This window comes from Alosa pseudoharengus, unplaced genomic scaffold (genome assembly GCF_046254945.1).
Source record: "Alosa pseudoharengus isolate Yale_2024_CS ecotype anadromous, Long Island Sound unplaced genomic scaffold, YU_APseudo_1.1 YU_APseudo_1.1_scf_13, whole genome shotgun sequence".
NCBI lineage: Eukaryota > Metazoa > Chordata > Actinopteri > Clupeiformes > Clupeidae > Alosa > Alosa pseudoharengus.
Window position 1 is genome coordinate 32,680,514 of NW_027468598.1, and position 27,313 is coordinate 32,707,826.

General features: G+C 48.2%; 2 protein-coding genes across 3 annotated transcripts in view; one reads left to right on the forward strand and one right to left on the reverse strand.

Annotated features, from left to right (window-relative positions):
• LOC143122074 (transmembrane protein 87A) overlaps window positions 1–10,367 on the forward strand; it is a 28,053-nt gene extending 17,686 nt beyond the window's left edge. For both annotated transcript variants that reach the window (XM_076282871.1, XM_076282872.1), the window contains exons 15-21: window positions 350–408; window positions 1,367–1,470; window positions 4,405–4,478; window positions 5,421–5,482; window positions 7,362–7,414; window positions 8,979–9,009; window positions 9,791–10,367. In XM_076282871.1, coding sequence (XP_076138986.1) covers window positions 350–408; window positions 1,367–1,470; window positions 4,405–4,478; window positions 5,421–5,482; window positions 7,362–7,414; window positions 8,979–9,009; window positions 9,791–9,832 — 425 coding nt within the window. In that variant the 3' untranslated portion in view covers window positions 9,833–10,367. The remainder of the gene's footprint in view (window positions 1–349; window positions 409–1,366; window positions 1,471–4,404; window positions 4,479–5,420; window positions 5,483–7,361; window positions 7,415–8,978; window positions 9,010–9,790) is intronic.
• A 1,930-nt stretch (window positions 10,368–12,297) lies between these two features.
• Window positions 12,298–19,003, reverse strand: LOC143121258 (uncharacterized). Its single transcript, XM_076281629.1, has 3 exons — window positions 18,862–19,003; window positions 13,976–16,252; window positions 12,298–12,868 (listed from the first exon to the last, which is right to left on the reverse strand). Exons 2-3 carry the CDS (start codon window positions 16,023–16,025, stop codon window positions 12,846–12,848), a joined length of 2,073 nt encoding a protein of 690 aa, XP_076137744.1. The 5' UTR covers window positions 16,026–16,252; window positions 18,862–19,003; the 3' UTR covers window positions 12,298–12,845.
• Window positions 19,004–27,313: the final 8,310 nt, after the last annotated feature.

Consider the following 27,313-nt stretch of genomic DNA (forward strand, 5'->3'; position numbering starts at 1 on the left):
CCACAGTCACCGCCATGATGTGTCCTTACATACAGTAGGAAGGACTCCTAATGCGATGTGATGCCAGTTGGACTCCATTAATTGATCAAAGGGGAGCTTTTGAATCCAATCTTTTCATTAAATGTGTTTTTCCTTTCTTTCATGTGTTTTCATGTCAGATTAATTTTCCCAGGTTTAATTAATGCGGTCACTTCCTGTGCTGTGGTGATAGAAATGACTCCACCTGCTGATATCAAAACAAAAGCAGTGATGGCCATAGAGTTACACAGAAGCTTATGACCTTGTCATTGACCTTGACGAGAACGTGTCCCCTATCCGGTATATGACTAGTTCTCCTCCTGCCCCTCAGCCTCCGTGATCTTTATCGTATGGACTACCAACACCTTCAAGTTCTCCAAATGCCAGTCCGTAAGTATCCTTCAGATGTTTATAAACGCGCACATTATGGAAGATGTTGTGGACGTTGTAGTGTGACTGATGTCACCTCTGGCCATGACTCTGCACCTGTCCCATTTAATCTTCTCCTCCTTCTCTCCTTTCATCTGTTCTCCCCACTGCTCCCTCCTGCTTCTCCCCCTCTATCTTACTCTTCTGTCCTTCCTCTCCTCCTCCTTCTCCTCCTCCCTCTCCTCCTCCTACTCTTCCTCTCCTCCTCCCTCTCCTTCTCCTTGTCCTCCCTCTCCTACTCTTCCTCTCCTCCTCCCTCTCCTCCTCCTACTCTTCCTCTTCCTCTCCTCCTCCCTCTCCTCCTCCCTCTCCTACTCTTCCTCTCCTCTCTCTCCCACACTGCCTTCTGTCTCTTCTTCTCTCATCTTCATTTCCACCCTTCCTCATACTCACATCTCTCTCTGTTCTCTCTCTACCTGTCTATATATTCTCCTTTTTCTTTCTTGTCTCCTCCTTTTCCCCCTCCACCCTCCACTCCCTCTATCTCTGTTCCTCACCATCTCTCTGCCCCCCCTTCTCTACCTTTATATATCCGCCCCTTTGTTCTCTCTTTCTCCCTCTCTGTCTCCCCCCTCTCTCCCCCCCCCCCCTTCCTCCCTCTCTCTCCCTCCCCCCCTCCTCCCTCTCCCTTTTCTCTCTCTCCCTCTCTCCTCCCTCTCTCTCTCTCTCTCTCTCTCCTACCCTCCCCCCTCCCTCTCTCTCTCTCCCTCTCTCTCTCCCTTTTCTCTCTCTTTCCTCCCCCCCTCCCTCTCTCTCTCTCTCCCTTTTCTCTCTCTCCCTCTCTCTCTCTCCCTCCCTCCCCCCCTCCCCCCTCTCTTCCTCTCTCTCTCTCTCTCCCTCTCTCTCTCTCCCTCCCTCCCCCCTCTCTTCCTCTCTCCCTCTCTCTCCCTCTCCCTATCTCTCTCCTTCTCACCCTCAGGACTGGCGAGAGCTGTGGATAGACGATGCCTTCTGGCGCTTCCTCTTCTCCACCATCCTGCTGGTCATCATGTTCCTCTGGAGGCCGTCCGCCAACAACCAGCGGTGAGAGGTCACCAGGGTCACGGGGTCAGCGGGTAAACCGGTAGCGCCGGTGCTGTCGTCCGTCTTGACAGGCTCGTCTGGATGTCCCTGGCGCGTTGCGTAACGACACCGCAACGCGATGACCGGGGCCGCTCGCTGTCTGTCTGCAACAGAGACGACAAGGACACGCTCAAGGACACAGAGCGGCTTTGGTTTCTAGGATAGGAAGTGCACTAATGGCTGCATGACTGGAGACAGGGCCTGTGTTTCTCACATCCTTAGAAGTGTGCACTTGTGCTGAATGTACGCTGACCATGGTCAAGTCCACACAAGAGAAAGTACAAGTCGCATCCTCTTAAAGACACAAAGGAAGGAAGCTGAAAGGTGCATCCAGAGCAGAACACTCATAGGCTGGGTGAACCCAGCCTGATCCGCCGGCGATTTCTTTTTCGCCCTGCAGCTCAGGCTGGAAACCTGGGCTTCTTTTTCAGCTGCTTCCGTTACAATTTTGCCGGGACCAATCACAAGCTGGCTTATCCACCTGGCACGCTGTTGGCAGGTCTAAAACGATGACGATAGCGGGAGAGCCTGGAGTTTACGTGTCGCTCTGCAAACGTCACGGTCCGGTTCGTTGGTCAGATTGGTGAATGACTATCCAATTGCGTACAGAGTCATTTGAACTATGCCCGTTGATCACACCTCTTGTGCAGTAGAAAATACATAGCGGACTCCCCAGACCAATGTTCAATCTTAAAAGATTGAGCTTGGTCTGGTGAAGGCCAGATTAGAACACTCAGGGCTAAAGGCCTATTCACGCCAAAAACGATAACGATAATGGTAACTATAACCATAACGATAAAAACGTTCACACTGAACAACGATAAACAAAGTCTCTCCTTGTGTTAATGAATGAGACAGTTAAAATTCGATGAGTTCTGATTGGCTATTATTTTTTTATCGTTCTGAAAATCGCTCTGAAAGTGATCCCCCAACGATATCGTTCTTCATGTCTTTATCGTTATAGTTTGTGTGTGAACGTCGTCATTCATATTAACGGGAACGATATTTATTTATAGTTATCGTTATCGTTATCGTTCTTGGTGTGAATGGGCCTTAACACTGACCCGTGACCACTGACACTAGAGCACTGAAACGTCCATTTGCAGTTGAAAAGGGTGAAACCAACCTGAGAGGCAAGAGATAGAAGCGCGTTCTGAGCTCTTAAATTGCTGCATGTCACACGTGAGCAGCAGGCAGTACTTGGTTAGGCACCAGAGGCGCGCCTCAGACATGGCTACCGGCCTGCAAACTTGGGACGCTGGGCTTTTAGCAGGTTTTAAGGACTCTGTGTTACAACAGTGGGGAGTCTTCCTTTTGCCAAAGGGTGTGTGTGTGTGTGAGTGCGTGTGTGTGCGTGTCAACACTTTTCTCTCACTTTTGCACTGGACTCTCTTTTCCCTTCTCTCCTCTCCTTTCCTCTCCTCTCCTCTTCTCTCCTCTCCTCTTCTCTTCTCTTCTCCCATCTCCTACCTCTCCTTTCCTCTCTTTTCTCCTTGTTTTAGTGCAATCTCTCCTCTCCTCCCCTGCTGGTCTCAGTCTTATAAAGTCTATATTATCAGTGCAGATATCTCAGTCTCTATATGCAGCATTAACCAATGCGCTTTGCCTTTCAAAGTGATAGTGAAGATCTTCCATCCCACGTTATTTCAGCATCGTAAGCAGTTCGCTTCTGACGTAAATGGACTGGAACGGTCCAGAATGTGTGAAGATACACTTATCAGACTGACATCAGTGACTGCAGGGTCCTGCGAGCCAATCAAACATGTCATTTAGGTCTCCTTGGCAACAGTGAATGTTTGTGTAGGCGATGTGTAATTGTTTTGCTCTTACTTGGAATTAGAACACAAGGCCCTGGCTTTAGCCTGTCAGTGAGTGAAGGTGAGGGAGAATGCAGTCATTCACTTGATTATGTGATGCTTAGACATAAAAACACCACATAGATTCAAAATCACATTTGAAGACAACATTAGAAGTCAACATATGCAAGCTTAATCTTATGGGGTGTTTCACTTCGTCAGAAATGCATCTCTCATGTCATACTGTGCTCTTATATAATATATAATATTACATGACCATACCATTCCTTATTACATGGCTGCAGAAAGTTCCATTCACATGAATGGGCATTCCCAACGTTCGGAGGTCTGTTAAATCCATATAATTACCGCTACAAAGCAACGGGTTTTGTGCTTTTGATTCACGTCTTTCATATCATTCCGCAAGAAGCCGGTTCGCTTATTGCAATGGAATTTCATTGAAAGTGAAAGATAGTAAGACGTTGCCACGCAAGATCTGAAACTGTCAAGTTCTATCTGTGTGGCGAACTATTCATTTTGTTAGCGGAAGCCACAAAACAGTAGCCAAGTCAAGACACATTGTGTTAAGTTTCTTTTCTCGTTTTGGCAAGTAGCCGTATAATAATCGGGATAATGTATTGTCTGCCGGTGATTATCGGAAAAAACGTCCCGACAGAACAGAACCCTGACGCGCAGCATATCACATGAATATATCATAGAGAGTATTTATTGTTCTTCAGTACTGTGTTCTCTTCTGTCCCTATGTCCACTCTGAGATCCCTATGTCCACTCTGAGATCCCTATGTCCACTCTGAGATCCCTATGTCCACTCCGAGATCCCTATGTCCACTCCGAGATCCCTATGTCCACTCTGAGATCCCTATGTCCACTCTGAGATCCCTATGTCCACTCTTCTGTCCCTATGTCCACTCTGAGATCCCTATGTCCACTCTTCTGCCCCTATGTCCACTTTTCTGTCCCTATGTCCACTCTGAGATCCCTATGTCCACTCTGAGATCCCTATGTCCACGGGCAGACATGAGGAGGCTTAGTGTTGTATGCTACTGCTAACACTGGTCTGGATTTGTGTTTGGTTCAGGTACGCCTTCAGCCCTTTGGTGGATGAGGAGAGTGATGAGGAAGAGAAGGAGCAGCTGGTCAACGAAGCCTTTGGTGAACACACACACACACACACACACACACACACACACACACACACACACACACACAGTTACATACTTCACACACTTTTTTTTGCACGCGTCATTTAGCACACTCAAGCACACAACACACACAAACGCACAAAGAAATACTTTTGAAGGTACAAACACACTGCATGCAGGAGACATGCCAACACAGTCAGCACCCTTTTGGATACACACGCACACACACACACACACACACACACACACACAGACACACAGACAGACACACACACAGACACACACACGCACGCATACACACTCAGAGAGAGAGACTAGGTGGAAACAAAAAAAGTCCAATCTAACTATAGCTCTCTGTGGAAGTGGGTCAGTGATTCTGAATCTCTGAAATGATTTGAAGTATTTCAGGCCACAGATATTTCACACATCCTGTCTCCATAATGGCTTCCATGTCTGAAAGAGCTCAGTGCTTTTGGTGCTCTCAGAGTGACTTCAATTCAGATGGCATGTCGTGAGAAGGGACTTATAGAAGACATATAGAAGCTGTGTAAAACAAATCCCTATTTTCTAAAGAGCGAAATGACTTCATCCTCGGATGTTAATGTCCCATTCTATCGGAGGGAAATGCGGCCTTTTACTGTGGCCTGTGTCACCTTTGACCTCTAGGTGACCCCTGGACGCCCTCTGAGAGAAAGGGCTGACTGTTTAACATACGACTTAAGGAAGCAGAGAGTTTTCTGACTACATTGAAAGGATGATTTTTGCATGGTGCTGTGTTTCTGAAAGAGGAGAGAGAGAGAGAGAGAGAGAGAGAGTGAATGAATGAGCCAGTCAGAGAAAGGAATGAATCACCTCATCCTGAAATTATTTTTTTCTCTCCCTCTCTTTTGTCCAACTCTATCTGCCTCTCTCTCTCTCTTTCTCTCTCTCTCTTTCTCTTTCTGCTCTACAGAGGGGGTGAAAATGAGAGGAATGAAAGCAGAGACAAATGGAACTGCCAAGCCCAATAAAGTGGTAGGTGCTTCCCTCTCTCTCTCTCTCATCCCCTAATTTTTCTCTCCTTTTCAGCGAGCCAAGTTTTCCACACAGTCCATCTCACTCTTACTTTTCAATTCAATTCCATTCAGATGAGCTTTATCGGCATGGCTATATCAGAGCAAACATGTTTGTACCACAGTAGTGCATACTACATACTTGTTCCCAGTGCTCTCTTGTAACACAGTAGTGCATACTTGTTCCCAGTGCTCTCTTGTAACACAGTAGTGCATACTACATACTTATTCCCAGTGCTCTCTTGTAACACAGTAGTGCATACTTGTTCCCAGTGCTCTCTTGTAACACAGTAGTGCATACTTGTTCCCAGTGCTCTCTTGTAACACAGTAGTGCATACTTGTTCCCAGTGCTCTCTTGTAACACAGTAGTGCATACTTGTTCCCAGTGCTCTCTTGTACCACAGATCTCTCTTGTTGCTTGTCCATTCTCCCTTTCCATCTTAAGCAGCTTCTATCCCTCTCTCTGTCTCATTTCTTTAGTATTCATCCCAGAGAGTCAGACAGTGGTAAGCATAGTTTCCGCACATGCTAGCTGTGGGCGGCCATCTTAAGACAGGGTCTAAAGTTTAAAATTTTCATTGTTCAAATCCCATTGTTATTTCAATATTACGGAACAATGTCATCCCAAGAACAACTAAATAATGAATGACTAAATCACTACCAGTTGAAGAGCAGCTTAATCAGTTGTCAGTCCTTCATTCTGAGCCAGCATCTGCCGTGTTTTTGACACCTGATCTGGGCACGCTCAGACCGTCTCCCTCACCACTCTCGCACACGCTCAGTGTTGCGCCGCGGGCCCGAAGCTTCCCCAGCCCACAAGCGACCAGATGGGCTTAATCGGTGTGGGCGGAGATGTGCAATAAATCATTTTTGGTCTCGGCACCGGAGACATCCCATTCTAATTTCATTTAGTCCGCTCTCAGCACGGCTGCCAGAGAAAAAAATGACAATGGCAGTGTGGCATTGATTTATTTTATATATTCTTTTGTGTCATAAATATTGTGTATCTTTTAAGATGTATTATTCAGGTGTATTCACCACTAATTGATTTTCACAAACGGGATTCACATTAGTAGCATGCCACTACCATACACACCCAGCACAAACAGTAATGATGTTCTTCAAATATTTGGCGAAGCCTCAGTAAAGACCTGGCTCAGTAACCTGCCTGCTGCCGGTACCCAATCGGCTGCCGGTCAGCTGATCAACGCAACCAGTCAGAATTAGTTTGGTTACCAGGGCGATTCCTGACAATGGGTTTGTCCAGCTGCTCACCTGTTCCAGCATCTCTGTCCATAGCTGTGTTTGAAATATGCACTTGTATCTAAATATCTTAGTGAAATATGCATTTGTATCTAAATATCTTAGTGAAATATGCACTTGTATCGAAATATCTTAGTGAAATATGCACTTGTAAAGATCATAGTGAAATAGTGAAGATTTCAAACACAGCACCTGCATTCCCTCTTCTTGCCGTACGTTTGCAATGTTATGTCTCCCAGTTGATGATCTGATTGGATGATGTCTCCCAGTTGATGATCTGATTGGATTTGACTATTTGAGTTTTTTTCTTGTGGGCTTCATTGATGTTGGATTTGGCATCACTTTGAAGTGAGGTGACATGATGGCGTTGCATTTGTCTTCTGTCATCTGCATCTGTCTCACATCCTTCATAGCTGTCCTCTCTTGTCCTCCATTTCCTACTGTCCCTCCATCCCTCTTTCTCCCTCCCTCCCTCCCTCCCGCTCTCTCTCTCTCTCTCTCTCTTTCTCTCTCTTTGCTGTTGCTCTTTTTGTGTTGCTGCTGTTGAGCTCCACTCTGTCTCTGTTTGTGTCTGCAGGACGAGGACCTGAAGTGGGTGGAGGAGAATATCCCCTCGTCCATGGCTGACGTGTGAGTACCGTTACCGTTAACGACCCGGGTGCAGCCAGAGAGGCAGGAAGAGGCACAGTCCATGGAGAGATGGATACCATCAGGGAGGGACAGACACCTACCTGAGAATGGAGTCCAGGGAGAGAGAGAGAGACAACATAGGCCCTACCTGAGGATAGAGCTCAGGGAGAGAGACACCATAGGCCCTACCTGAGAATGGAGTCCAGGGAGAGAGAGAGAGACACCATAGGCCCTACCTGAGAATAGAGTTTAGGGAGAGAGACACCATAGGCCCTACCTGAGAATAGAGTTTAGGGAGAGAGACCCCATAGGCCCTACCTGAGAATAGAGTTTAAAGTTTAGGGAGAGAGAGACACCATAGGCCCTACCTAAAAATAGAGTTTAGGGAGAGAGACACCATAGGCCCTACCTGAGAATAGAGTTTAGGAAGAGAGAGACACCATAGGCCCTACATGAGAATGGAGTTTGGAGGGGGACAGAGCAGATTATCAGGAAGTCCCACAGGGACACAGCAGGTGACTTTGGCACATGGTAATGAGAGCAGATATCTAGAGGCAACACATTTAACTTTTGGTGTCAAGTGGGTGGCGGCAACAAGGCCTGCTTTGCCAACTAAAATCCATCCATGGTTTCTGTCTGCGTTGTGCCCTGCTCAAGTCCCCCTGACTGCCTTTAGCGTCCTCCTGAAGAGCCCAGTATCTCCGTCTCACCATGCTAAGCTAATGAAGGACGCCATTAACTTTACCGCCTGTTTCAAATCTGCTCCGTCTTCAGAAACATCGGATTGATTATGTTGATAAATTATAGTCTAATAAAGTGATAGACATTTGATAGATGAGTATTGGAACAAATTCTCTTGGATAAGTGAAGTTAGATGGAGATGGAGAAAATGAAAAGTCTTTGAGACGAGACGGCAGGCGAGGGATGAGGAGTGGAGATGTGAAGCGAGCAAAGCCAGTTAGCTGCACTGCAGTGTCTCCCTGTGCTTAATGGCCGAGCGTTCGGCCAGTGGCCATCAACAGCTGTAATTACGCATAATGGCCGAAAGCAGTTTAACACAACACAAGGCAGTCCACTGCAGTGCAGGCTGTGTGTGTGTGTGTGTGAAGCCTTTGTCTTATTCTGCGTGGAGTGCTACATTGCTTTAAGATTGGGAAGGTGTGCAGGTGAAGGTGTGCCAAAACGACTCGGGTGGAAAATGAGAAAAGATTGGGAAAGTAACCTTTGATAAGACTGTTCTCTTGACTCATTTTCATCATTGACCATATCAGTTCAATGGCCGCATACTTTGAATGCACTCTTGACCCAAAGTGAGAATATTGCATATATTGCACATTAGTTGAAAACTTGGATAGTTTAAAATGTTGGATTAATGCTTTTGTAACATTGTAAGTAGTCTCTATGGCAGCATCACCCGAAGCAAAAAAGTGCAGGAATGCCGGCTCTAGATGAACACTATTAAGAAACTAGAGTATGCTGTAGTTGGACCTTTTGGTCGTGTGATTATTATTAAATTATCTATTTGCCTTTCTTCAGTCTAAAAATGTCTCTGTCTTTGTTGCAGTGCATTGCCCCCTTTGCTGGATTCCGATGAGGTAAGACATTCCAATCCCACTTCTCCCCCCTTGTGTTGTACCAGCTGCGGCCACCAGGTGGCAGCGCTGGTCACAGTCTGAAAGTAGTCCAAGCGAGCGCTCAAAGCCAGCCAGTCACGTCACACAGTTTATCCCCCGTCTCTCACCAAGCCCTCTCCCTCCTCCTCTCTTCTCCCCCACTCCCTCTCCTGCTCTCCTCCTCCCTCTCCCCTCCACCCCTCCCCTCCCCTTCCCGCTCCCTGGCTTGTTTTGCTCCCGTCGTGAACAATAGGCGCGCAGAGGAGGAGGAGGAGGAGGAGGGGGGGTGGGTTTGTGGGGTTTTGGGGAGGGAGGGAAGGGGGGAGGGGGGCTTTTGTTTGGCCACGATGATCTCACATCTCCCAGATCCCCCCCTCTGTCTTCCACATGGACTCACTCTCTCTCCTTATGGCTAGTCAAGCCCCCGCTCCTCCATACGGGCTGCCAGGATTAGCCAACTACCACTGGTGCTCTCTCGCCGTTGCCACTGTGGTGGCTGTTGTTGTTGTTGTTGTTGCTGTTGTTGCTGTTGTTGTGAATCACAGACGGTCCCATCCAAATATTTACATAATATTTATATAAGGTTGCTTGCACTGGATGTACATGATGCTTATGGAGGCTGTGATGTAACTTTGGTTAAAGCATTTAGCTGAAGCTATGAACCTCATGATCTCTAATGGCGGATTGGAATGTTCAGTAGTCCCAATGGCCATACAGATTTACTCATCCTCCATCTTTCTTTTGTGTCTTTCTTTTTCTGTAGGAGACCATGGCAACAAAATTTGAGATGTCAAAAATGGAGTAGGGTGCAGGCGTTGCTGTACGTAATGTAAATACTGATATGTGTGTGTATGTGTGCACACATCCATGTGGGAGATGGAGAGTGTGTGTGTGTGTGCACAAATGTGTGTGCCCGTGTGGGAGATATTTGTGTGTGCCCGCGTGTGTGTGAGCGTATGTGTGTATGTATGGTTTGTGTGTGCACGCGTGTGTGTGAGCGTATGTGTGTATGTATGGTTTGTGTGTGCACGCGTGTGTGTGAGCGTATGTGTGTATGTATGGTTTGTGTGTGCACGCGTGTGTGTGAGCGTATGTGTGTATGTATGGTTGTTTCTTTTACGCACTCTTATGTAAATACAGCTGAATGAAGGCATGTGAATTACCAATGAGAGAAACGTTAGTTTTCTTTTTATTGCTTGAGTGTATTTATTTTTTCACAGACACGATTCTGTTCTCTTAATAATTTTGTTACAGACTGTATTATGCCTTCGACTGTTGTTTACATATCTGGAGTCAATAAAACATCACATATGGCTGTACCCGATGTGATAAAGAAACAATGTTATTGCTCATTTGTGACCCACCAAACATTAATATAGTCACATGTATAAAATAAGAAAAGAGCCATGAAAATGACTCGAAAATGACTCGGCTCCCAAATAGTGTCAAGTCACTGTGAAGCTTCCATAAAGTAGTCACATAATCCGATTCTCTTAACACTCTAAGTGTTTATCTGTGTTCTTTAGTGGGTAAAGATGACCGTACACACACACACGCACACACACAGACACACAGACTTGTCCTCTGTGATGTCTCTCTCCTCTCTGTCCCTATGTCTGAGACAGGCCGCTCCTCACCCTGTCAGCCCGTACTATTCAGTGGGAATGACCATTAGTGTCAGTGGGCCAGTGCAGTGGCCTTGCCACACACTCTCTCTTCTCCCTCACAGGACGTTTTATGTATACTGAGAGCTATGGCCCTCGCACTGCGGTCAATACACACACACACTCCTGCCCCCAGGCAACACGCTCATCCCTCACAACCATTTGCTGTTTTAACGGTATCGAGCGAAACATTTTTCGCTTTTTCCAATATCTGTTTGGTCCCGTTTATTTGATCAGTCGATGACATTTTGCCACTGTTGTTGTTTTATCGCGGAGTGTTTTTCTCTAGTTACGTATAGTTTTATATTTATCGGCTTTCACCAGGCAGCATGTTTATTGTTTGCTTGACTTGTCCACTCATAGGGTCACTGCGTTGAGTGTCATGCTCCTGAGAGGACACGGCTTTGTTGATGTGTTGTGTTTAAAGTTTATGGCTCCGTGTGTGTGTGTGTGTAGGCTTCAGATGACCAAAGCTCGTTGCCTTCATTAAGGGGATTGCGCAAACAAAGAAGCCCGCAAAGCCCGGCTAAATTTACCCTGCCCATGGTTAAGAAAATGATACTCTCGCAAAGCCCCTGCCAAGTGGCCTCTGTGGATCTTCTGCCCCCTGTGTCCTGTAGATGTGTGGATTTCTCATCTCCGTCAATACAGCATCGAGCTGTTTGGGCTTTTATTCTGTCCTGGACACTCCGTCGTTAGGGACCGACATTAATTGCGTCTCCTGCTTAATCGAAAAGCGCAAGTCGTCTCCCTCCTTAACCAGGTAGGTAAACCCTCGGTGTCAATAGTGTTTAACGGGAGTAGGGATTCCTAAGCTGCAGTTTCCGTGCTAAAGACATAATCCTGGTGAATTAGTGTAAACAGAGAAAGGTATGGAGCTAGGGATGGCCATGGAGAGTGTGTGTGTGTGTGTGTGCACTCAACCGGAGCGCTGGGAATTGGACTCACTTAACTCTACTGCGTCTGGCAGCCAGTCCAAAGAAGCCAACATGCTGGACTTCAAACACTCAAACCTCCCCGAGTGGCACTGCCCTGTTTGTTGCCAGAAATGCTTAGAGTTGAAAAAACAACTATATAGCTATAAAATCACTAAACTAAAATATGTATTTTATATATGTACACGCACCCCCACATAATACAGATACTTAAGTTATTTTATAACTATATAGTTGGTTTTTCAACTGGAAGCATATACACACACACACGGATGACTTATAGTTCTCAGGCACTGGGCCTGAACTTTTAAGATGTGAAAAATAGATAATTATATCTAACAGCATTGAAAGATACTGATAACATCAGGCACAGACATATTCCTTGCTTTAAGCCTTGTATATCTCATTAGATGCCCTGCGCATGATGAAAAAAAAAACATGTCTAACATTCCAAGACCAAGAGTTATAGTTGGTCTCATGTTTGTCCATTCTCCTAATTACCTAAGTACCTTCTTTGTACCCATTATGAGGCATTGACAAAGACAACGCACTTCATGCAGTGCTTGTGATATGACTGCAGAGATAGCAAAGGCCAGACCTTCTCTCCCATCACCACAACTCTGGTCCTTATGGTGCTGATCTGCCAATAAAGCCCCAAAACACCAGTCATAGTATTTCATGGAGATTTATTCATGTACACAAGGTAACAGTCTAAAAACAGAAACACGCAGACTGGGGCACATTGCTCAGTGAGTCCACAAGTGTAGGGGCATTCTCCAGGGCATTTATTTCAAACATCTGTTCCACTCTTGAAATCTAATTAAGGGGAAAACTACAAACGAAATGGTAGTCAATATAAAACTAACAGTCTTTTTTTTCTGATCTTGGCATAAAGAGACCATCGAGATTCACAATTGAGAGGAATGTTTCAGTTTTTTTCCATTTTCTTTTTTTTTATTGACAATATAAAATCTTACTAGAGGACAAGCAAACATTTACATGATGGAAGGATAGGCTGTGCTGCACTGATCAATGACTGTAGTATTATTGCTTTCAGAATCATGTTTAAGTCAGCTATATGGAATTGCATCTCTCTCACCATGGTGAACTGTGACGCAAACAAGTGGTTACTCCATTTTTTGGGGGTAAGGGGGGGTGGGGGAGGGGGGGCAAAGCTTCTCGCAGAATCCCATGCCGTTCTAATCCTCTGTGTGTAGCTTCACACGTTTCCCGCCTTTTTTTCTGGTGAATGATAACAAAAGACATGAAATTTATTACAATAATATTTTTGTAAAAAATAGAACAGTATTTCTTTTTTATTTAAAATTGAATTGGAACATTAATGAGGTTAGTACAACTACAGTTAGTCGGCACACATTTGGGTTGACAGACAGTAAACTCTTTGTTGTTCTAGTCTTTGTCTAGTTCTGGGAGCTATCTCACTGGGGGACAGAATCACTTGGCACAGAGACCATCAAAAGACTACAGGAGAAAAAGGGGGTCAAATCACAGTGTAACGAAACCTGGGGGGGGGGGGGGGCTCCATCTAACACAGGGTTCCTGAAATCTACCACAGACACAGTCATATCTAGAGAGCAGTGTGAGGACTCGAACATTACCTTTTATGACCTGAGAGAGGGTAGACAACCGTTAGTGAGCAAATCAAAAGGACCATTACACTCATACGTTAGTGTTTGCATTTTCAAAACATATCATGTTAACTTCAATTTAAAGGGAAACTTTGGAATATGCAGTGAATGTATATCATTAGCAATTTATATGTATATAGATATGGCTACAGTGGTACAGTCAAAAAAAGGCTATAGTTCTAGATTTAAAAAAAATAAAGACCTAACAACCTATCCTGAATGAGGAAGACAACACTAGATATTTGGATACCCAGAGTAAATGGGGTGGAGATAGGAGGGTTTATGGGAAGTGGCTTTTTAGTGCATGCTTAGTGGTAGAAGCTGACATCGATATCTGGGTAACTGCCATTGTTGGCCGAGGGAGAGCATTTGAATCTGCTGTCCAGGTAGTCCATCTCTTTCTCTAACTGTTCAGCAGCGGCGGACATTGCTGACCGGACGATGGAGGCCGCGGCCTTGTAAAACATCTTCTTCAACTCTTCCTCCTGGTCATGCCCCTCAGTGCTGCTGGCTTCGTCTGACCCTGACCGGGAGCCTCCATTTTGAGGAGACCCTCCTCCTCCTCCTCCTTCCCCATCCCCATCCTCTAGCTCCTCACATTGCCTAGCAGCCTCTACTTCTGCCTTTATAGACTCTGAGCCGTGGCCCTCCCCCTCATGGCGCTGTCTGCTAGGTTCTAGGTCTGCTGGTGGACACTCACCGCTTTGGGCCACCGCGTTTCCTTTGCCGCCACACTTCCCGTCCGGGCTCAGGATCTTGCCGTCCTTGGCCTTGCCGCTCACGTCGGCGTCGATGACGGCCTCCTTGCAGTTGAGGCTCTCCTGCTTGGCCTCCTCGCCGTTCTCGCCGTCGGCCGCCTCGTGATTGTGCGCCGTGCCGTCCGGGCACCCGTTCTCCCGGTTGGTCTTGGCCTCGGCCTCGGCCGCCGGCTGCTCGGCCTCGGCCGCGCCCTCGGTGGCCGTCTCGGCGGGACGTGGCGACTCCGCCGCTGCTGTCGCCTGCTGCTCCGGCTGCGGAGCAGATGGTGCGGCCGCGTCGGGCTTCTTCATCTCCCCGTCAGCTGCCTGGTGCTTATCTGCCACCTGAGCCACGGCCGCCTTGTCATCACTCTGAGTGACAGTCGTGGTGGCGGCGGCAGCTGTGGCTGGCTCCTCCTTCTCGTTCTCCTTCTTCTCTGCTGTGGCCCGAGGGGTGTCTGCCGCTGCCCCAGCTGAGTCGGCAGTGCCCTCATCGCTGCCCTTGGCGTCGGCCTCTTCTGTCACACCATCTTGCCCCTCACCCTCCTCCTTGGCCTCGCCTCCGAGGTCGACGCTGGTGCTCTTTCCACCCTTGCGCATAATGAAGTTCTTTAGCGACACGGCGCGGTTGAAGTGCGTCCGTTTCGACTTGCCCGTCTTGCCCGAGTCTTTAGCCGCCTGCTGGTCGTCGGTCTGTTCCTGCTCCCCACTGCCGGCCGCCGCCTCCGCCCCTTCCTCCGCCGCTCCTGCGTTGGCATCTGTCGACTTTTTCGACTTGGGGGTCACTCGCTTCTTGAACGAGGTCCAGATCTCGTTGGCGTGCTGATCCACCGATTTAGTGCGCTGTGGGGCAGCTGCAGCTCCCTTGTCGTCATCGCCGTCCGTCTTCTCTTCCGTCTTCTCTTCCGTCTTCTCTTCCGTCTCTCCGTCCACAGCGGCCTTGGGCTCTTCTGAACCGGCTGCGGCTTCCTGGTCATTCTCTGCACTGGCCGCTGCAGCCTCCTCTCCTTTCTCCTCGCCTTCTTTTTCACCCTCCTTCGCCTTGTTGAAGCCCGTGACGGACGTGTCTCTCTTCATCCCCTGGAATGTCCACGACCTCTTCAGCTTCCACCGTTTCTGGCCGGAGTGTTCCGCTTTCGTTGCGGAGTCGAGCGTTGACGAGTCGCCCGCACCCTCTGCCCCCCCTTCCGCGCCCTCTCCCTCCTTGGTGTCATCTGTGCTTTTCTTGTGAGACTTTTGGGCCATTAGCTTCTTGAAGGAGTGCCAGCGCTTCATGTGTTTAGTGGACTGGGAGGCACCCTTGTCGGACTCTCCTGCCGCTTCCTGGACGTCTTCCGTCTGTTCCACGGCGACGGTGCTGGCGTCGGCGTCCTCCAGCCTGTCTAGGGATCTGGAGCGGACCTTGCCGTGCTTCTTTCCCTCGCCTGCGCCCTCCTTCTTCTCTGTGCTTCTGTGTGAGAAAATTCTGGCGACGGGCTTGCGGATGAAGTCTCGCACACTGGACTTCTCGCCCTGCTTCTGCTTGGCATCTTTGCCAGATCCGGCTGCCGCTTCATCGTTCTCTGGCGCCTTCTCTATGGCCTGGTCCTCGGCCCCGGCCTCGGCGCCATCTGCCGTCTGATTGGTCGGCTGCTCCTTGTTGCCCTCGTCCGCCTGGCTCTTGTCCTTCTCCGCGTCACCCCCGGCAGCTGCGCCATCCTCACCACCTGCCACAGGCTCCTTCTTCTTCTTGCCCCCTCCCATTAGCTTGCCCAGCCCACTCTTGTTCAGGAAGGAACCCAGGATGTTCTCTGAGGCGGGCTTGGCTTTGCCGTCGGCTGGCTGCTCCGCGGGTGGCTGCTCTGAGTTCTGGGTGGCATCGTCGTTGGCCGTGGTCTCTTTCGTTTCCTCTGCCGGGGCCGGCGCCGGTTCTGCGTTGGCGGGCTGCTCCGCATTAGTGGGCTTCGCCTCCTCTGGTTTAGTCTCTGTGCTCTCTGCTTGGACGGGGGCAGCACAAGCCTCTGTGGCTGCCATGTCGTTTCCACGGGGCGAAAATGAAAAATAAAATAAAACGAAATGTGTAATCAAAGTTTCGCCCCCTCCTCCTTTAAGGTATCAAAAAATACAATTTCCTCACGCTCCACAAGAGACTTGAGTTCATTGAGCACTCATCAGTGCATCTGAATGTATTCCGGTCCAATTGCCCTCTGGGAACAGAGTCCTGTGCATCATATTCTGTGATGACCACAAGCACCACAAATCTAGAGGGGAGAGGAGTAAACAAGAAGATGTAGAAAAACTGATCAGTGTAAAATTAAATAAATCAAAACAAAAACAACAGCACTCAATATTTACTCTGAAATATCAACATGTTAAAACAGCAGCCTATGTGGTTATGGCAGTGCGGCAGTGTCATCTCAGTGTAATGTCTATACTAATGAGTACAGGATCCTGTCCCAAGGGTCTCCCAGGCATAAACACAGAGCATGCTCTAGATAATCTTGTGTTGCCATGAGGGGCCTGACTCCTGTCACCTAGTGCTTGGCTGTGCAGATAAGTGGATCAGTCATTTTGTTCAGCAACGGGCACCATTTGGAGAGGTTAGGTTATCCCATGGTTTGTGGCAGCCCATGTTGGCTACATCCAGGCACTGGAGCATAACACCTGGACATTTTGGCTGGTGGCAAACACAGCAAGGGTTTAAACATCTGTGCTGTTTGTTTGATGACACTGACTACTGGCTAAAAACGCATTCGCAGCAAACTGAATTTATGACAAGATGGGGATGTGAGCTAGCCTGAATCAATCCTTAAAACAAGAGCACCCCCCCCCCCCCAAAAAAAAAGACAAAAAAAAAAAACAAGATGTCCCTGTAGCTGAGAGTCGAATTCCAGAATTTGCTATTCCATACATGAAAACCAACCTTGGCCAGTCGAATGTGAGAATGAAAGGAATCATTAATTCGGTTTTTCACCCTGACTCAACTCTTATCTTCCTCTGAACGCTGACCTTGTTTTTCAGCCGACAGAGGCTTCTTTTGTGAGAAGCTGTTTTTCTCTAATCTTCAACCATGCGCTTAAATGTAGCCCATTTTACAGTTCAAACAATATCTTTGCATCTCCCAATCGAGAATTTCAAATATGTCAAGCATTCTATGTGAAACACTTGATGAATTCATCCCATGATGTTGCCCTACAGCATAGTTTAGGTTGTAGCCTATGTGATTAATAATGCCGCCCTCGTGATTGCTACGCACGTCAAATGGATACAGCAATAAGGTCTACTATGTAGGCCACTGTAGAACTATTTTCATGTTTTTGTATACGGGAGGCATGATGGAAATAAGACGTTTAAATTGGATTTTGTCCATTCTATGGTCGCTAGTGGTGGAGCCTCGAACATGTTTACCGAGTTTGTGCGACACTAGACCCTCGCGCTCGGACGTCTGACTGACACAAGGACAATCGACACTTGGCGGTTTTTATCCCCCTCGTTTTCATTGACAAACCCTTTTCGCTCCTTTGTTTTGCATAGCCCGCAGGGCGCGGGAGAGGCACTGTGAAACTCCTTCGATTTGGCTTAACTGTACTCAAATCTTTACACTGCAGAAAATAGAACATAATTGTAAAGAAAAGGGGGCAGAAAAAAAGCCGATGCAAATGCGCGAGACAGCAGGTGCCTGTGCTTTTCAAAAACTCATTTGCAATGCTAATGTCACTCAACCCCCACCCCCATTTTAGATAAGTGTCTACTATTGTTATTGTCGTTATTGAGCAAGATTCTTTTCTATTTCACTCGTTGGTAATTGCCATATTATCTGCCAACGTTGTTTAACCTCATTCACACTATTTAGTGGGTCCAGTGGACACGTTCTCTGTTTTGTTGTGCCTCAAGAATATCTTAAACAATGGCTGGTCGGTCAATTGTGAATGAACGTCATAGACAACGTTCATTCAAACCAATGTCTCGCGCATTTGCATCCATTTTCTTTGAATTCTAATAATTGTTAAATGATTACCAAGATTGGATTCACATTGTATCATGGAATATGTGGTTAAAACCATTGATTCAATAACGCAATCCTTACACGAGAAATAAGCACTTTGAGCGCGTCTCTCCTCCGCACCAACCGGGCATTGACCGTCTATTGTGCCAAAACCACGCTGCTCACCAATAACATTCTCGAATCCTCTACCAAAACATCAGTCGCGCCTGCTTTCTTCTGATAAAAAAGACAAATTGAAACCCGAAAATTTTTCACACAGAGTCGAAGTATTTGGGGAGTTATAAGGAGACCTGCTCTGTTCTTTGCATTCACACTTCAATGAGTGTAATTACAATGTGTGAAGGTCCGGTCTGGCGGACATAGTGTGGAAGTTGATTGAATGAAACAACTCGTCGCCTCTCCTCGGGCAACGAACTATGCAACAAAGCAACCACGCATTCTCTCCTCACACATGCAGCACAAGAAACAATCGAAATAATTCGACAACATATAAAAAAATAACAAATTAAATCGTACTTACAAATAACCACAGAGCATTACGCAGCTTAATACAAATAACCTACCACTACCAATACATTATCAATTGACGGGTTGTTTAACGTTATAGTCCCCACTTCCCTAACCACTATTGCCTCCAAATACGCCAGGTTAGTTACTGGATACTGTAGAAAAGACGGCGTGTTTACTTCCCATGCACAGTAAGCTACATGCACATTACCACAGCAAGAAACAAGCAACATAATCCCATGCACCGGGAAAAGAGAGTGCGCTTACTTAAAATGAAAATTACCAAATTAGCTTTTGCCATGTTACCTAAAATTAACCCAACAAAAACACCGATAAATAAAGTAAGGTTGGTCAAACCTTAGTTCGTGTGGCTAAATCCGTTCCTGCGTGTGTAGAGAAAGGTAATAATCTGCTCCAGACGAGAAAAGACACCGAAACTAAATCCCCGCTCGCATCCTCATGCTTCCTCCGAGCCAACCCCAGTGTGGAGAATCGCGCGGGGACGCGAGGGTCGCGGTGGTATTAGCACACGCGCAGCTGCGGCTCCGCAAATACACACCATCTATCTCACCCCGTTGCCCTTAGCAACCATGAAGACCACCCCCACCCCCAAACCAATACTCACCCGCCCCCATCTCTAAGAGGGTTACTGTACAGGGTCGACACGGTTTCGTTCAGTTAATATTGCCCTAGAGAAAATAACCACTCGTACGTGATTTGCGCAAAGCGTTTTGATTGCAATTGAAGACTTAGTTGCGCCATTCACTGATTTGGACAACCAGACCATAGCCTCTGTTGAATTGCCTGCAACCGTAAGTGTTCTATGTGTTCGGTTTAAACGTCGTTTTGCAGACACATTAGACTGGGTCAAATGGTCTCTGTAGAGAAAGGCGATAATTATGGCACCGTGCGCAGGCTGGCTTAGTTCCACTATAATTTCAGAACTGCGATGAAAACATGACATGATTGATCAGCTAAAAACAAACGAGGGGAGAGAGAGTGCGTTCATCCTGGAAAAGTGCATCGCCCCCTCTGACTGGGTCCCGTGTGAATCGGGGTCAAAGCATAGTTCATGCCCATTCTCCGACCTGCCATGTGGTTTGCCTTACAATGGGAGCTCAGAGAACTGATATAAATGCATGAGGAGAGGAATCACACAAATTCCACCAGTGGCCCCTGAAGCCCCGGAAAAAAAGGACAGAGAAAGAGAAAGAGACAAACGAGTGGGAGATGGAAAAGTGACCACAGAGGCCGAGTGCAGTGCCAGGGATGCCAACATCGCCTTTGCCTGGCATTTTTTTTTTTTTTTTTTGTTTCATATCGGGCAAAATTTGCCCCCTGGACAGAGTAAAAATGTGCACTGCACTGGAAAAAGCAGCACTCCATGATTAATATTTCATACGATGTTCTCTTTCTCTCTCTCTCTCTCTCTCTCTCTCTCTCTCTCTCTCTCTCTCTCTCTCTGAGCCCCTTCATTTCCTTGCTGAAGATGCCACAGTGTCTTGTGTTGTCTGTGGGGGCATCTCTTCCATGCCCTTTTGAGTCAGCCGACGCTGCTTCCGGTTCAAGGCACAAGCGTCCATGACAAGGGTGTGTGTGTGTGTGTGTGTGTGTGTGTGTGTGTGTGTGTGTGTGTGTGTGTGTGTGTGTGTGTGTGTGTGTGTGTGTGTATGTCACACAGCCATGTGTAACAGCAACCTCATTATGGAGTCTTGGTTGGAGAGTGGGGTATGTGTGTGTGTGTGTGAAGGGGGAGGTGGAGCATGGTGAATCGCGCAGATTAAACGAGCACCTCATGAATACATTGACAACGACAGGGACTCAAAACATGGGCAGGGCCGCCATCAGTGTGGTTATATAACCCATGTGTGCAAGCGCAGGGGGGAGGGGAGAGGTGAGACGGCTAGGGTGGGGTGGGGTGGAGCAGGCGCGGGGATGGGGAGGGGTCCAGCCACAGGTAACTCCGTCACTCCTGACTTGGCGGCAAGTTTCAGGGATAGAGATGGGAGGGGTCACCATCACCACGTGGGCGTCACCACATTAGCCAAGTTTCCCACCCAAACACTTAAGTGGCCTCAGCTGGCGGTCTCCCCCTGCGAGAGGTCAATGCGAACGTGCCCATGAGCTTTCATCATTCCCTTCTTCCTCCATAACGCCGCCACCACCACCACCACTGGCTGATCCAATTAGAGAATTCATTCTCACCCCCACCCTTTGCCTTCTCCTCCTCCTCCTGTTGCTCAACCCCACCTCTTCCCCAACCACCATCACACACAATCCCAGCTCAACCCCACCTCTTCCCCAACCACCATCACACACAATCCCAGCTCAATGTCATTTGGATGACAGGGGACAGGAGAGGAGAATAAAACCAGATTGGCAAAGGAGAGAGTGGGGAGGGAGAGGAGGGGTGGAGGAGTAGAGAAGAGAAGAGAGGGCAAGATAGGTAGGCAGAGGAGGAGAGGAGAGGAGGAGGAAAGGAGAGGAGAGATAAGGAAAGAAGCAGGAAGAGAGGAGGAGAGAAGAGGAAAGGAGGAGCAAGGGGAGAATAGAGGAGAGGAAAGGAGGAGGAGAGAGAGAAGGAGGGGAAACAGAAGGCAGGAGAGGAGAAGAGAGGAGTGTTGTCTGGGAATGTCTCCTCTGCTCTGCTCTGATTTTGGGCTGGTGTGTGTGTGTGTGTGTGTGTGTATGTCCTCTCCTCGGTGGCACTCATTACTTCCCACTGCGTGCCCAGAAAACCAGATTCTGAGTGCCGCCCGGCACCGACCAGCCGAGCCGAAAGGAGCCCGTTTGGAAGCGCAGTGTCTGGGCGCCTCTAAATAAATAAGCACAAACGGCAGCAGCCACACTGGCATATGCTGCTGCACACATCTCACACTCCTTCTTCATCACCTTCCTCTCTCTCTCTCCATCTCTCTCTCCTTCAGTCTCAACAGTTCTTTCTCTCTGTTTTTTTTATCTTTCTCCCACTCTTACAAAACCACTCTTCCTGTCTCAACCCGAGTCTTCCTCCCTCCCTGTTTCAGTGTCTCTTAAGACAGTCTCTTCCTCCTTCTCCCTGCTGAACTCTTGTTTCTTCTGTTTGCCATTACTCTCTCTCTAGTCTGCACCCCTCTCCCAGTCTCTCTTAAGTTTTCCTCCCTCTCTCTCTCTCTCTCTCTCTCTCTCTCTCTCTCTCTCTCTCCACTACAGTAAGAGTGAATGTGGGCTCAGCCAGTAGATATCAGTGGGGAGCCAACACACACAGGCTGCATAGGAGGCTTGTGAATGGCAGAAGCAGCCAGACTTGGAAGGAGTGTGTTTCTGCCTCCTTAATGCCTGGCGACAGCGTGTGTGTGTGTGAGTGTGTGTGTGTGTGTGTGTGTGTGTGTGCGTGGGGGAGCAGGAGGGGGTGGGGCCGCTGCCTCTTGAAGGCCGTGTCAGGCTCACGGCACCGCCTGTCAACTCCATTTCCCGCTCTCGTCGTCCACGGCGACGAGGTCTTATTTTAAGCAGGCCGGCATCATCACTGATGGCCAGCACGTGCCACGACATGCGGCTGTAAGTCGGCAAGGCTTAACCGCCATCGCCACCACGAGCACCGACACCAGTGCTGCTGCTGCGACCCCCCCCCCCCTCCAGTCAATGGGATTGCATCAGCAGACCCCTCTTTAGGGCTGATAGATTTCCAATGGCGGCCAGCCGCGTCTCTCTTCAATAGCGCAGAACGCTGTCTGCAAATGTGTCGGCTAACGGGGAGATTAGCGCTATGAATAAATCAATTTCTGTTATGGGTGTAGAGGATGAGGTGGCAAAATGGTCTGGCTCAGAGAGACCGAGGGGAGAGGGGAGGGAGTGAGGGGGACAGACACAGGGAGGTGGAGCAGAAAGAGAGAGGGATAGAGAGAGAGAGAGGGAGAGAGAGATTGGTAGAGACCAAAAAATATTTAAAGAAAGAAAAGCAGCTCAGCAATGGCGCTCAGCCTGTGAAGCTAGAGCCAAATATTTTTCACAAGACATCCATTCACACGAATTAGAGCTGGAGAAAGAAGTACGAGAGAGAGAGAGAGAGAGCAGGAGGGACAGCAGGAGAGAGAGAGAGAGAAGAGAGCGAGCGGGAGGGAGGGAGGGGGAGAGGGAGAGAGGTCTGGGAGGGAAGAGTTGCTCATCCAGGCTTACGATCGCTGTCAAGCGAAGTGGCTGTGTGGGGGAATTAAGGACTGCTCAGATTCTTACCCGTCCCATGCCAGGGAACAGAATGGACCCATGGATCTTAATCTGCCCCACTCGAGGACAGACAGCCATTTGCATTCGGACTGAGGTCTCTCAGGCTTCTCTAGTGCAGCTCCTCAGCCACTCCTGTAGGTAATGGCACCTTCTCCGCCACATTAATCTGAGTAATTAGGTCTCAGGCAGACTCTCTTTATAAAACCAATCGCTCTCAACATTTCCCAAATCTCTTTCTTCACTTCTTCCTTCTCTTTCTCTCTCTCTCTCTTTCTCTCTCTCTCCCTCTCTCTCTCTCTGTTTAAGCTGAGGGAAGTTTGAATCATTAGGGCAACTATCACCATGTACATCTGCTGGCTTCTCTCTTCCTCTCTATCTCTTCCTCCCTCTCGCATTCTCTCTCTTACTCTCTCTTCCTCTCTCTATCTCTCTCTTCCTCTCATTCTCTCTCTTACGGTCTCTTCCTCTCTATTTCTCTTCCTCTCTTTATCTCTCTTTTACTCTCTTCCTCTCTCTCTCTCTTCCTCTCTCTATCTCTCTCTTCCCCTCTTCATCTCTCTTCCTCTCTTCATCTCTTTCTCTCTCTTCATCTCTCTCCTCTCTTTCTCTCTCTTCATCTCTCTCCTCTCTCTCCTGCCAGCTCCGCGGTGTTCATCTTCAGGAGAACAGGAGAAGTCTGGTCCAGCCGCCGACAAGATTTAGAGGCAGTGTGTGTGGAGGCAGGGAGCCACAGGGACAGTGATCTGGTCATCACACACAGTCACAGATGTACACACACACACACACACACACAGAGAGAGAGAGAACACAGACACAAACACACATATACACACATACACACACACAGACACAGAAAATAGACACAGACACACACACACACACACACACAGAACATAGACAAAGACACAGTCACAAATGCACACACAGACTCACACACACACGTACACACATTGACACACACACAGACACAGATGCACACACAGACACACACACACATCATAGACACACAGACACAGTTGGCCTGCCTCGAGGGCTGCCTGCCTGGCCATCAGCTCTGTCCGCTGCCCCAGTGGCCAGACAGGATAAGGAGAGAGCTGTCCTGTCGGGACGAATGGCTATGACGCTGAGGGTGGCTGGCATGTTGTCATACGAAACACTCGAGTGTAAGGGCTGGAGGACACACACACACACGCATAGACACACTTGAGCTAAAATCAAACTCACACACATACACACATACACTTCTGCTCATTCCCACACACACACACACACTTGGGCTCAAACTCATACACATATACCCTCACACACTCACACATGGTCTCAAACACACACACACACAGACGCACGCACACACACATCAATGCACACACATACACACAAACATATGCACACATATGTCTTTGTCTTTCCGCATGTGTCCAAACTGAGCTCATCTCTCTCGTCCCAAACCCCAGTAGACAGACCACGCCGTCCCTCGCTGACCTCTGGGTCAATGTTCTGACTGGCTAATGAGTTGCCTATGGTGACCGGGCCAGTAGTATTTAAAGACCGACCCCCACCACATCATCATCATCATCATCCTCATCTTTGAGTGTGTGGGCAACCTTTTTTTTATTGCAGCTGTGTGTGAGGCCTGTGCGAACTCTCCTGTCCCCAAAGTGTTGCCTTGCCAGGGATTTCGGACTAATCTCTTTATGTGTGCACAGCCTGTCAGCCTCGATCACCGCTGTGGCTGCGCTGTCGTCCTGCCCGGGTGATTGGGATGGGGGGCGGGGTGGGGGGGGGGGGGGGGGTGGGAGGTGCAGGACAGGGGGGGAGGGGTGAAAGGCCTCAGGAGGGGCCTGACCAATGGTGATCCAGCCTGTCGATTAGCTTGATGCTATCTGATTATGTTTGTTTTAGTGCCTCCGTCCACATATGCCGACAGGCCGAGCACCGATATAATGGCCGCCATCGTAAGATATCCCTGTCACCTCATAGCTGAGGGGAGGGGGGCGGATGGGGGCATTGAGTGTGTGTGTGTGTGTGTGTGTGTGTGTGTGTGTGTGTGTGTGTGTGTGTGGAGGGGATTTCCTACCATTACAGGCAAGTTCAAGGGATGGCGATTAGGCAGGTTGAGGCAGAGTGGTGGTGAGTTGTTTAAGTGGCCCGTGCGTATGAACTCCCCTCACCTGTGGCAGGTGGGCAGTGGGCTCACTCTCGCTCAGCCATTTAGCCCGTGTAAATAATTAACTCCAACCCGCATCTCCACCCCACCCCCCACTCCTTCACTACGTATGAATCGCACAGCTCGGCCAATCACGGCTCAAGAGAGGGGGCCCAAAGTCGTCATCGACGGCGACGGTGGCTTCGCTTAGACCACGCGGGCCGGCGTGTGTCCACTGGCTCGGCGGTTTAAAATCTCGGTATAGAATTAACCGTTGATGAGCACGTGCTGTAGAGGACAGGCATTATGAAAGGTCAGGCGAAGTCGTAAACAAACACATGACTAAACCATGCAAATGGGATTTAGCATGCAAATGCTGCTACTGCTCTGACATTGCCTGGAAAACAAGGGTGTTCTGGAGCCTGACTAACCCCTTTAACCTCAATCAATAGTTAATATGATTTTGGAATATTGTATTAAATCGATTGATCACTAATATATATATATATTTTTATATATATAATAATGTCGATACAGGAAAAGAGCAGAGTGATTGACAGAAAATATTTGGTATGTTGCATGAGGCTGAGGCAGAAATGAGGTTGGGCCTCTCCCTCTCTGGCGGTTCTAAGACTCGTGAGGTCAGGTTTGAGTCAGGCCGATCATATGAATGTCAACGAGGTGTCTCTGAAAGCGAGTTAGCCACACAGCGCACACACTAATGTGAGTCAGGCCAGACCCAGCTCACTCCACATTTTTCAGCTTCCTGAACAAATTTAGGAATTTGGGACACACGCACACACAGTGACATACAAACACACACACACACACACACACACGCATACTTCATCAGTTTACCCCACAGGGTTCACTAGTATGAAGCTCAAAGAAGCCTTGCTCATCTGCCATTCCCTTAACTTGTGATGGTATTGTTTACATCCTGTTCCATACAGCAATGATACATACTTGCTCATTTGATATGCCGTGCAAGAAGCGTTTTGCACATTCCGTTATATTTCATTTGAACATTTCCTGTCTTTTCTTAATATTCAAAAGCTAAATTAAAAGTGATGTTGGTCCAACAGCGGGCCAGAGGTGGTACGTCATCGACGGAATGCCACCAGTGGTCCGATACCTGCTCCTCTGATTGTGCTCTCTGAGTGAGGTCATAATAGGTCTCCACGACGGAATGCCACCAGTGGTCCGATACCTGCTCCTCTGATTGTGCTCTCTGAGTGAGGTCATAATAGGTCTCCACGACGGAATGCCACCAGTGGTCCGATACCTGCTCCTCTGATTGTGCTCTCTGAGCGAGGTCGTAATAGGTCTCCATGTCCTCAGATACTGAATGGAGAAGCTGTTGACGAACACCTAAATCAAATCAGAACAAATCAAATTCTGTGATTCTGTATGTGTTTGACGTATTGTTGTGTGAAAACAATTGACAATTTTGGACAATTGTCTGAGTGCTGCTGCCAATGACCGCAGATGGTCGATGCAGACAATCACCTGCTCCAGGGCTGAGGACACTGGACATTTTCAGACAGGTCAGTGATGACTAATATAAGACACTTTTCAATCTAGCCCCTAACAAAAGCAAAAAGAGGCTCCACACTCGAAAACATTTTTTGTCCGGTTTTATTAGCTGCAGGGTCACATGTGTGTACTAAACGCCAGACTGCTCACCAACCGCTGGTGATTGGAGTTCTGGATGTCCAAACGGAACAGCTCAAGGCTTTGGGTCCAATCCCAGGGGCTGCCACCACTGTGCCCCTGAGCACAATTGTGAGCACCCAATATGTGCCTCCAGGGGTAGGCTACTCCAGGGCTACTCTGCGGTCAGTTCTCTCACTGCAAGTCTCTCTGGAGCAGAGCATAAGCTAGATGACAAATAAGGCAATGTATCAACCAAGAGGTAACACATTTTAGCCATTTTAGTATTGTCCTAACACAGTTTGCTAAGACAACTGTGGTGAAGATTTCTATCGTCTCCAAAGCTCATCTCTTCCTCTCCCACTCTGTCTCAGTAAATCCGGATGTTGCTTCTCCACTCTCAATGCTGAACGATGAACCCTGAACGGTGAATGCTGTTGTTGTCTGAATTGAAAAGACGGGCAGCTCAAATCAGCGTGTTGTGGGAGTGCTGGCCCTGAAAGGCCCGCTTTTGTGCTTCAGGGAGCACTGCACTACAGCAGAGCGACAAGGTTGAAAGGCCATCTGCACATTCCTCCAACATATCTCTCTGTTTTCCTCCCTTCTAACTCGTTCTCCTGTTCTGTAATTGAATTTGAGACATTCTTGAGCATACGCTTTTTTTAACGTTTGTTTGCTCCGCTCTCTTCGCTCCGCTCCTCTCATCTCCCCTCCGATGCTCATACAAAAACCTCTTTGATTCTGCCCGCTAACCCAGATACGCACAGCGAGGCAACAAGGGACACTGACCGACTGCCAATCAGT